The 11,146-nt window shown below is 31.4% G+C and overlaps 2 protein-coding genes across 7 annotated transcripts; one reads left to right on the top strand and one right to left on the bottom strand.

Annotated features, from left to right (window-relative positions):
• The first annotated feature begins 297 nt into the window (after positions 1-297).
• Positions 298-8,672, top strand: LOC117573107 (glutamate receptor ionotropic, kainate 2). 5 transcript variants are annotated; one of them, XM_034256025.2, is made up of 14 exons: positions 303-667; positions 2,103-2,516; positions 2,572-2,747; positions 3,486-3,539; positions 4,511-4,675; positions 4,737-4,889; positions 4,974-5,177; positions 5,240-5,443; positions 5,520-5,624; positions 6,554-6,811; positions 6,971-7,417; positions 7,519-7,716; positions 7,779-8,169; positions 8,233-8,672. In XM_034256025.2, the coding sequence occupies exons 1-14, from the start codon at positions 475-477 to the stop codon at positions 8,511-8,513; spliced, it is 3,243 nt and encodes a 1,080-aa protein (XP_034111916.2). In that variant the 5' UTR covers positions 303-474; the 3' UTR covers positions 8,514-8,672. The 5 variants fall into 5 exon arrangements, with proteins under 5 accessions (XP_051864320.1, XP_034111916.2, XP_034111917.2 ...); XM_034256026.2 differs by lacking the exon at positions 6,554-6,811; XM_034256027.2 differs by lacking the exon at positions 6,971-7,417 and having other exon boundaries at positions 305-667.
• Positions 8,666-10,886, bottom strand: LOC117573099 (ADP-ribosylation factor-like protein 4C). 2 transcript variants are annotated; one of them, XM_034256013.2, is made up of 5 exons: positions 10,703-10,886; positions 10,521-10,624; positions 10,354-10,451; positions 10,002-10,104; positions 8,666-9,331 (listed from the first exon to the last, which is right to left on the bottom strand). In XM_034256013.2, the coding sequence occupies exons 2-5, from the start codon at positions 10,620-10,622 to the stop codon at positions 8,786-8,788; spliced, it is 849 nt and encodes a 282-aa protein (XP_034111904.1). In that variant the 5' UTR covers positions 10,623-10,624; positions 10,703-10,886; the 3' UTR covers positions 8,666-8,785. The 2 variants fall into 2 exon arrangements, with proteins under 2 accessions (XP_034111904.1, XP_034111902.1); XM_034256011.2 differs by having other exon boundaries at positions 10,521-10,640; positions 10,703-10,884.
• Between the last annotated feature and the right edge of the window lie 260 nt (positions 10,887-11,146).

Raw genomic sequence — 11,146 nt, 5'->3', positions numbered from 1 at the left:
TAACTAGAATACAAATTTTAATCTTGTGCCGCACATGTTGATATCAAAAGCCCTATACACATTTTTCACTGTTTAAAAAGTGAACAGGTACAAAAAGGTTATTGGGGTTTTTTCGTGCAAATTTTTTAAGTATATTATAAGGTTTGAATAAATGGTTTAATTTCTTAATTATTTTAATAAAGGAATTGACTTTTGTTGACATACATTTTACATAATTGTAATCTCAGCAGGCACCTTCTTAAGGCGCATGCGTTGGAATGTGGATGAAAGCTTAAAATGAAAAGCTGCAATGAAGTATGTCATACAGTTTTGTGGCTGCTACTACGCTTTAAATAATTATTAAATATATGAATAACAATCTGTACATTAAATTAGGTTACATTATAAAAAGTTGATAATACTTAAGTGGAAATAAAATAAAAAAGTCAATGGATTTGATGTTCATGAACAAAAATAATAAATAAAAAATATTCAATGCCACAACATATTAGCAATTTTTGTAATATTGATGATTGGTGTCACTTCTACGAACGTCCGTTAAAAAAAAGAACTAACTTTATGAGAAAAGGTTTATTAGAACTTAACGCATCCTACGGGATTTTTGGATATCTTATTTTACTGTCAATGTTATTATTAGCCAATGCGTTGCCTCCAGTTATTCGAGTTGGTGAGTTAACTAATTAAAAATACCAAATTTTCACTCGCTAATTATAGACTACCGTTATAGTTTTTTTATCAATAAGGTCCAATAGTTTTTAAGTAGCTGATGTTTATTACGCATCTTCGATTCCCTTTCTCTAATATGAAGCACGATAATTCGTCCGTTGACTCTGATTTCGTCGAAGTACTGTTCCCCTACATATGTTAGCCGCAGGAACATTTTTATACCCGCTACCCATGTGGTAGAAGGGTATTATAACTTTGTGCCGGCAGGAAATGTATGTAACAGGTAGAACGAGGCATCTCCGACCCTATAAAGTATATCTATTCTTGATCAGCGTCAACAGCCGAGACGATCTAGCCATGTCCGTCTGTGTATCTGTCCGTCCGTCCGTATGAATACCTAGATCTCAGAGACTATAAGAGATAGAGCTATATTTTTTTTCGACATTTGTTATGTTTGCACGCAGATCAAGTTTGTTTCAAATTTTTGCCACGCCCACTTCCGCCCCGCAAATCAAAAAAATCGAATAACAAGCGTAATTTTGGTATATTCAATAATTACTATAGTAGTTATGATTTCTGAAAATTTGGTTGCGATCAGATAAAAATTGTCGAAGTTATTAAAGAAATACTTTTGTATGGGCAAAAACGCCTACTTACTAGGGGTCTGAGTTGCTTTGGGTGACAATATGGTATATTATGCCGTCTATGGTATATTTTGAATGTGGTACTATATCGATATTTTTGGCATACGATACCCTTTGGTATATTTTTAGTATTTTCGATTTTTTTTGGTTTATTTTGAAAAAATACCGCAATATTTTCCTTTTATTCAAAGCGGGTATGTCACAGTCGAGCACACTCGACTGTAACTTTCTTACTTGTTAAACTTGTTAAATTTCTGTATCAAGGACCAATTTGCATCTGAGAATATGTAGAACTTGTAAAAAGTTATCTTAATATACAATTGAAACTACTTTTAAGGTTAGAAATAAAATGGGTTTTAAGACATTTCGGTTTTAAGTGATGCACTCTGATCTATTGAAAGGAAAAAAAATTGTTTTTGTTTTTTTTTATGATTTCCATGTTCGTAATAGGGTTTTAAAATACAACGAATTAATTTTTGAATCAAAAGAAACAATGTAATATATTTAATATGATTTTTTCATAATAAGTCGTATACATGCATATTCATAAGCACAAGCTAAGGCGACAGCGGACAGAGAGCAGTGAGATTGTAAGAACGAGCAAGGGTGCCGATCACTGATGAATACATATGTACATACATATGTACATTTATAACAGCGTTGTTTGATGCTTAAATTTCTTGGCATTATTTCGCTGAAAGCACCTATAAAAAGTGACTGCAGCTTTCTAAGTTTTTCTTGTGTTAATATATACACTTTTGTTTATTTATTTTGGTTGATTTCATGTCTAAGGCGCTATATTTACTGAAGATGAACGCGATAGTAACATTGAATCAGCTTTTAAATATGCAATTTATCGCATCAATAAGGACAAATCGCTGCTACCTAATACTCAACTCGTATATGATATTGAGCATGTGCCTCGTGATGATTCCTTCCGGACAACAAAAAAAGTTTGCCGACATTTGGAAACTGGAGTTCAAGCGATTTTTGGACCAACAGATCCACTTCTAGCTGCTCATGTGCAATCAATTTGTGAAGCTTTTGATATACCGCATATTGAAGCTCGCCTTGATTTAGAAATGAACGTCAAAGAGTTTGCTATTAATTTGTATCCATCTCAACACATTATGAATATGGCCTATCGAGACTTTATGATGTATTTAAACTGGACAAAAGTTGCACTTATCTACGAAGACGATTATGGTAAATATCAATGTATTATTGATCTAATTTTCACCTATCACATTATATGTTCTAGGTCTCTTTAAGCAACAGGACCTAATTCACTCATCTGCAGAGATGAAAACGGAAATGTATATAAGGCAAGCAAATCCGGAGACCTATCGCCAAGTCCTACGGGCAATTCGCCAAAAGGAAATTTATAAAATCGTTGTTGATACAAATCCAACTAATATCAAAACTTTTTTTCGATCAGTACGAGCGATGACTATATACTTACTATTATTTACATTATTATTATTTATTTGTTGTATTGTAATTATACAATTATCGGTGCACTACCCATAGGGACTGAAAAATATGTCGGAGAACAGTTATTATATATCCGTTTCAAATACATTCTTTATATGTATGTATGTATATGAATATGTATATGTATATGTATATGTATATGTATATGTATATGTATATGTATATGTATATGTATATGTATATGTATATGTATATGTATATGTATATGTATATGTATATGTATATGTATATGTATATGTATATGTATATGTATATGTATATATATATGTATATGTATATGTATATATATATATGTATATATGTATATATATATATATATATATATATATATATATATATATATATATATATGTATATGTATGTGTATATCTTCGATGATTTCTTTGACAATGTTCCAACTCCCTATCTCTGCCATTTAAATACATCACAAAGAGGAGCTAGAATTTTTTTTACCTGAATAAATGATTGGTCGTCTATTTCAAGACAAATTTAAAAGAATAGATCATCGAAAGATCCACAAATTGGTTTTTTAAATTATTAGAATCGATATGTGAGTGAAATTAAATGTTTATGCCCATGAATGTAATTTGTTACTTCACACAATTTCGCCGACCGTATATATTATTTCTTACAAAGTCTAATGCCGAACACAATACCATTACTCGTGATTTTTTTTTATAGATATTACAGCTGCAAATGAACGATCATCGATATCATTATATGTTTACAACCTTTGTAAGTATAACAAATTTTAATTTGGCTACGAATAGTCCTTGATGTAAACTTTTAAACTTCTTTAAAATATAGCTAATGCGATAAATTAAAAAAAAACAAGTACGAAAGTTACAGTCGAGTGTTTTCCACTGTGAGATACCCGCGACCCATTTTGAATAAAAGCAAAATATTGCGGTATTTTTCAAAATATACCAAAAATATACTGAATGGTATTTCTGTAATATCGATATAGTACCAGATTCAAAATATACCATAGACGGCATAATTTACCAGATTGTCCGCCAAAGCAACTAAGACCCTTAGTAAGTAGGCGTTTTTGCCCATACAAAAGTATTTCTTTAATAACTTCCACAATTTTTATCTATTCGGTATATTTTGAAAAAATACCGCAATATTTTGCTTTTATTCAAAATGGGTAGCGGGTATCTCACAGTGGAAAACACTCGACTGTAACTTTCTTACTTGTTTGTACTGTAAATGGACTCTCGTCGCTTTACGTCTCTTTGCAAAGTTGGGTAGATTTTGTGCCTGTACCCATTTTACACACAGTCTTAAGTAACTCCTACCTTTTTATGATTTTTTTTTTTTAGCTTTTGTTGAACTTTAGAGTAAACACTAGAAAACCACAAGCTCTTTCAAGTTGAAAGAGTTGTTGAAAGTTTCAACATGGATACGAAAATCATTGACAAGAAGTACAATCACAATACTTTGCACAACATTGATCTTTTTTTGCTTTAAGTTATAATTTTATTATTTTTATTTATTTTCAGTTTCTCTTACTATTTTTATCATTTCATATTATTATTTTAAATATTATTACTTTTTGTTTATATATAAATATAAATAAAATTGTTTCACATTTGCATTTTACTACTAAGACAATTGTAATTAACGATTGAGGATGAAAAAGATCTCGGTTAAATTTCGTTTCCTCCAGAGTATTATATACAAAAATCATTTATTTATTTTAGGACTTGGAGACATATGACCTTGAGGATTTCAGATATAACAGTGTCAATATTACAGCTTTCCGCTTAGTTGACGTGGGAAGCAAACGCTATCAGGAGGTTATAAATCAAATGCAAAATATTCAGCATAGTGGATTAAACGTGATCAATGGGATGCCGTATATTCAAGTAAAAGAGCATTTTCTACTGATTGATAGACAATACAAAGTGCTTTTCATTATAATCGCAGGCGGACTCCGCACTAATGTTCGATTCAGTATATGCGTTTGCCTACGGCTTGAAAAGATTGGATAGCAGTCACACGTTGACTTTCACAAATATTTCATGCAACTCTGATAAGACTTGGGGTGATGGACTTTCGCTATATAATTATATTAATTCGGTAAGAATATACATATATAAATACATATACTAATTCATAACGTTTGTATACATTGTATATATAAAATACATTTTTTGTTTACAGGCTGCAGTTGATGGCCTAACAGGAAAAGTCAATTTTATCGAAGGTCGACGGAATAAATTTAAAATTGATATACTTAAATTAAAGCAAGAAATAATACAAAAGGTTGGTTATTGGCAACCAGATGTCGGAGTAAACATTTCAGATCCAACCGCATTTTATGACTCGAATATTGCAAACATTACTTTGATAGTCATGACACGAGAGGTTTGTTTAAGCTACGAATAACAGGACATGACTATATGTATATGTAAATTGTTTACATTCAGGAACGTCCATATGTAATGGTTAAAGATGATGCAAATTTAACAGGAAATGCTCGATTCGAGGGATTTTGCATAGATTTACTAAAAGCAATAGCACAGCAGGTTGGTTTTCAATATAAAATTGAATTAGTTCCCGATAACATGTATGGTGTGTACATACCGGAAACAAATTCGTGGAATGGGATTGTACAAGAGTTAATGGAAAGGGCAAGTATAACAAAAAAAAAAAAAAAAAACAAAAAAAATGTGTTCACAATTTAAATTAAATTTATTTTTAATTTAGCGCGCTGACTTAGCTGTCGCCTCCATGACAATTAACTATGCCCGTGAAAGTGTAATTGACTTTACTAAACCATTTATGAATTTGGGAATAGGAATTCTTTTCAAGGTACACATTTTTTTAAATCATATAAAAAAAACGAAATATAATTTCATGAGAACTTCGATTTTTTTATAGATTATATTAAAAAAAAAAAAAACCAAAAAAAAAAAGAAACAACAGTATTGCTAGTAGAATATAATGAGTTTTTAATTGTTTAGCCGAACATATTATTTACTTAAGCGGCAAACACTAAGACTTGCAATTCATAGTTTCTAAAGCTTATAGCCTAACCATTTCAATTGAAAATATCAGACCTCTATGACTATATCATTAGTACTTGTCGTGTTACAAGTCTCGGATCATTTTCACATTCGGCAAGTAAATATTCTTGATGTTGGGGTCCGGGTGATTGTATTTCGTATATCCATGATCGCTTGTTCCTTGAAAGTGTTTGCGTTTAACTCTTAAAATCACCCGGGTGAATGCCGTTGCTGCTCACCTCTTTTCTTGAAACTATTTCTGTCAACTCGGTTCGCGGATTGATTTTATTTTACACTTGAAAGTCTCTTCTTTGAAAAGACTAAAATTTTGTGTGTATATATATATATTTGCAGTTTCTAAAAATATTATCTATAAGAACTGTTTCTTCTTTTAAGTTTAATGGAAATATTTTCTCATAATTTTCTCCGACTGATTCAACTTCAACAGACGGCAAAGTACCGAGTGTGTTCCACTAAATTTGTAGTCTGCCATTGCCACTCATTTTTTTGCCACTCATTAAAAAAAAATCATGATATTTGTCATGTAGCATTTTCTGATAGCAATAACCAACCAGCCATAACCAACAAGAGAATGTAATAGGACTGCATTTTAAAACAATTGCAAACAGATTCCATTAGAGTATTGCCACACCTTTAAGAATAAACTCACTGATTGGATAGTTTATATGTACATGTTCGCTATAATCAAAAATTTTATATTGCTAAATCGTTTAGGTTCCTACAAGTCAACCGACACGGCTGTTTTCTTTTATGAACCCATTGGCAATTGAGATATGGCTTTATGTGCTAGCTGCTTACATATTAGTATCATTTGCCCTATTTGTGATGGCTCGATTTTCACCTTATGAATGGAAAAACCCACATCCATGCTATAAAGAAACTGATATTGTTGAAAATCAGTTTTCAATATCAAACAGTTTTTGGTTTATAACTGGCACTTTTTTACGACAAGGATCTGGGCTGAACCCAAAGGTATGTATAAGTCTTTATATTGATGATATATGTATATATATATATGTATGATGCTAAGTGTTATTAATTGAAAAATACCTCTAAATGACCATTAACTATTTTTATTTTTTTTAAAACAAATGTTAAGTATTTTAACATTGAAGTTGTATTGACTTTCAGATATCAGATCGGGCTCAATCGAAGTTTTTCTCTTTCATGAATCCACTTGCAATTGAAATATGGTTTTATATAGCTTTTGGCTACATTCTTGTATCGATATGTATTTGGATAGTAGCCAGAGTGTCACCATTCGAATGGGTTCACTCAAAACCATCTTGTTCTATGGCATGTGATCAACGAATTCGAATGTCGAATTATATCAAAGAACCATTGGGACTTGAATCCTTAAGAAATCGAGATTTTATTCAAGACAATATAGATGTCATCACCTTGGAAAATTTTGCTTCAGATTGTAATAATATTAGTACACTATATAGTGGTGAAGATGGAATTGAGGCCGACGATACTTTGGAGTTAGTAAGCGTCCAAAATGATTTTACTTTGAAAAACAGCTTTTGGTTTGCTATTGGTGCTCTTATGCAACAAGGGGCCGATTTATATCCAAGGGTAGTATAAGATAACTTTATATATATATATTTTATATTCCTTCATATTACTAACATAAAGTATCCGAACTATTATGTAAAAATATAAAAAATTTTTTGCAGGCGACATCAACACGAATTGTCGGCGGATGTTGGTTTTTCTTTTGTTTGATTATTATATCGTCCTATACAGCCAACTTGGCAGCTTTTTTAACAGTTGAACGGATGATAACTCCAATAGAGAGTGCATCTGACTTAGCAGATCAAACTGAAATATCATATGGAACCTTGGAAGGTGGATCCACAATGACATTTTTTCGGGTAATTATGCCGTTGCTTGTTGTCTTTAAAGCGCCGCCATACAAATTTTTATTTTGCTTAAGGATTCTAAAATTGGTATTTATCAAAAAATGTGGAGATATATGGAAAACAGAAAATCATCTGTGTTTGTAAAAACATATGAAGATGGAATCAAACGCGTTATGGAGGGCAATTATGCTTTTCTTATGGAGTCAACAATGTTAGATTATGCTGTGCAGCGGGATTGTAATTTGACACAGATTGGAGGACTACTCGATTCTAAAGGTTATGGTATTGCAACACCTAAAGGGTCGCCATGGAGGGATAAAATTTCATTAGCTATTTTGGAACTTCAAGAGAAGGGTATTATTCAAATCCTATACGATAAATGGTGGAAAAATACTGGAGATGTATGTAATAGAGATGACAAAAGTAAAGAATCTAAAGCAAATGCTTTGGGTGTTGAAAATATTGGTATGTGGACATCTTTTACAAAAAAATATATATCAAATACTAATTATATATGCATATTTAAAGGTGGTGTGTTTGTTGTACTTCTCTGTGGTCTTGCACTTGCTGTTGTTGTTGCTATATTTGAATTTTGTTGGAACTCGAAGAAAAACTTACATACCGATAATCAATCTCTGTGTTCGGAAATGGCCGAAGAACTGCGTTTCGCTATGCACTGCCAAGGGTCCAAGTCCAAACAAAAGCCATCACTAAAACGTGATTGTTTAAAGTGTGTTCCACCTTCGACATATGTTCCGACTAATGTAAATTTACAAAATTTGGGCGTACATTACAACTACTTTAATTAAGATTGCTGCCGAAAACTTGAAGCAATATATGTATATATATACATATATATATGTAATGAAAAAAAATTGTTCTTAAATACCTACAACATATTTTTGTATCCCAACTTTAAAAAATGCAAAAAAAAAGAATAATAAATTGTATTGGCGGAAAATCAAAGTAAAGTGGTAAAAATTTAATTATAGATATATTTAATGTAATGCATTTTATAAAGCATAATTTTTTTAATTTTTCTAAGATTTTATTTTCTAAATTGTGTGGTTAAATGTAAATATTACCGTTTATTTTTTTTATGCGACTTATTGATTTTACGACGTTTTAAGATCATATCGTATAATGCATTTAACCCTTCTTGTAGACCTTCACCGGTTATAGCACATGCGGGCTGAATGTACCATCCTTTTAGATAAATTGACGAAGAAGATGGATTTAATCTATTGTGATTTATTACAAATTGCGAGCTGGTGTTTTCTGTTTTAGGCGATATTGAAACTTGCAAGCTTGGACCTTTAGTTTTACTTCGTGATTCATCCTGTAAATTTTCAGAAAATGTCTTATTTGCTTTGTATTCATGTTTTTTTTTGTCAAGATCAGTTATCATATTGACATGGTGTAAATTGAATTGGTTTAATGCATCATTATCCATAGAACTTTTGTCTTGCGGTTTGCTATGACAGGCAGTGCTCCCTGTACCTGTTGGGCTCAATACATTCCCTATTGGATTTTGCAATTCATGTAGACCTAATAGCTTTTCAAGTTCTTTAGGACAACATGCGTTAGGTAAATCTTGTTTATTAGCTAAAATAAGTACAGGGACACCCTGAAAAGACATAGATATAAATATGATATTATAAAAATGTACAAGAAAGCTACAGCCGAGTGTGCTCGACTGTGAGATTGATACCTGCTACCCATTTGAAACTGTGCGGTATTATTCTTAAAATATATCAAAAGTACCGAATAAAATATACAAAAGGCTAAAATTGGAATATTGATATCGTACTATATTGAAAATATACCAGACTGTCAACCAAAGCAAGTAAGCCCCATAGTAACTAAGCGTTTTTTCTCATAGAAAAGAATTTCTTAAATAGCTTATACATTTTATATCTGATCGCAAGAAAATTTAGAAATTTCAGGAATCATAAAGAATATAGTTATTATTGTTTGTACCAAATTTTCGCGACTCTAGATTAAAAATTAGGCTTGTTATTCCAGTGGGGGAAAGTGGGGATGGAAAAATTAAAAAAAAAAAACATAATTTGCGTGCATAATACCTCCATCTTTTATAGTCTCTGAGATCTAGGTGTTCATACGGACGGACGGACATGGCTATTTCGTCTTGACGGTTGACCATGATCAAGAATATATACACATTCATTTCCTGGAGGCACAAAGTTATAATTCCCTTCTACCCTATGGGTAGCGGGTATAAAAATGCTGAAACAATTTTAAAAACACAAGAGTTTAACTCTTGCGGGACAGCACACCTGATTATCTGGACATTTCGCTGTTCGCATTAATTCCATTTTGGCTTCTTCCATGCGTTCAGTGTCTACAGAATCTACAACGAATAAAATTCCATCTGTACATCTGAAAACAAGAAAATTTTTGAAACACGATAATATATGTAACCTTTGTCCGAATAGTAGCAAATCGTAAAAAAACTAAAAAGGTAATCTCGCTCGCTTCTCGATCAATTAATGTGTATGTAAATTTGAATATGCATGTACATAATTTAAAGACTTAATTTTATGTCCGTATTATTTACATTCATTACATCCTTTCATTTATATAAATGTCTTTTTACCTATGTAGGTAGATATGAGAGTATAAACTTACCGAGTGTAACTTCGCCACAACGGCCGAAGTTTTTCTTGTCCTCCTACGTCCCAGACAAGAAAATGAACACCCTTTGCCTTCCCTAACGTCCCTTGTACCTACAAAATCCAAAGAGAAAAAAATAAAATGTATATTATTGTAATTTACATTTAATACTAATGTTGTACCTTTTCGCAGTTAAATCCAATTGTTGGAACTGTGTTTAAATACTGATCAAACTTAAGTCTATAAAGCGCTGTTGTTTTTCCAGCAGAATCCAAGCCTAGCATAACTACATGAAGAGTTCCCTATAATTAAGGGCAGCACATAATTATTACATTTAAGCACATTGACCTTTAAATAAAGTCACCTGTGATGGTAAGGACTCCAATAGATTTCCATTTTTTGTCATTGTAGCCCCCATTTTATATTTGTGACGTTTTATATTTAGTTTTGTTTTTTCTTACATTTTAGGTTTCTATAATTGCATTTAGGGATGCTCATACAATATCGATATTCCTGATAAATCGATAACAAACTTGATATTTTCAGTGTCTCCGATAATAAAAAATTATAATTATCGACTTAAAAGTATATGATGACTTCAATGACTTTTTAAATTTGTGATTTGAATTATTTAACTGTTCTAATTGTAACTGATTCTAGAAACATTTTTTAATTTTTCCTCGGAATTAATGGATATATCTATCTGTTTTGGTAATTTGTTTAATTATTAAACAAACATTTGTGTATCTAGGTATGAAAATTTGTTGGTATGCATGCCTAGTTTTTATTTATTTTATTTCGGATTTAA

Source organism: Drosophila albomicans, unplaced genomic scaffold (assembly GCF_009650485.2).
Source record: "Drosophila albomicans strain 15112-1751.03 unplaced genomic scaffold, ASM965048v2 ctg37_pilon, whole genome shotgun sequence".
Taxonomy (NCBI): Eukaryota; Metazoa; Arthropoda; class Insecta; order Diptera; family Drosophilidae; genus Drosophila; species Drosophila albomicans.
Note: the sequence above shows the minus strand (reverse complement) of the source record. Positions and strands in the feature narration are given on the sequence as shown.

Coding starts and splice junctions, on each gene's coding strand:
- LOC117573107 (XM_034256025.2), top strand. CDS start 475: ATGCCACAACATATTAGCAATTTTTGTAATATTGATGATTGGTGTCAC. Junction 2,517..2,571: donor TATCTACGAAGACGATTATG/GTAAATATCAAT, acceptor TATATGTTCTAG/GTCTCTTTAAGCAACAGGAC. Junction 5,178..5,239: donor TGATAGTCATGACACGAGAG/GTTTGTTTAAGC, acceptor GTTTACATTCAG/GAACGTCCATATGTAATGGT.
- LOC117573099 (XM_034256011.2), bottom strand. CDS start 10,756: ATGGGGGCTACAATGACAAAAAATGGAAATCTATTGGAGTCCTTACCA. Junction 10,641..10,702: donor TGGAGTCCTTACCATCACAG/GTGACTTTATTT, acceptor CCTTAATTATAG/GGAACTCTTCATGTAGTTAT. Junction 9,332..10,001: donor CGAAATGTCCAGATAATCAG/GTGTGCTGTCCC, acceptor ATGTCTTTTCAG/GGTGTCCCTGTACTTATTTT.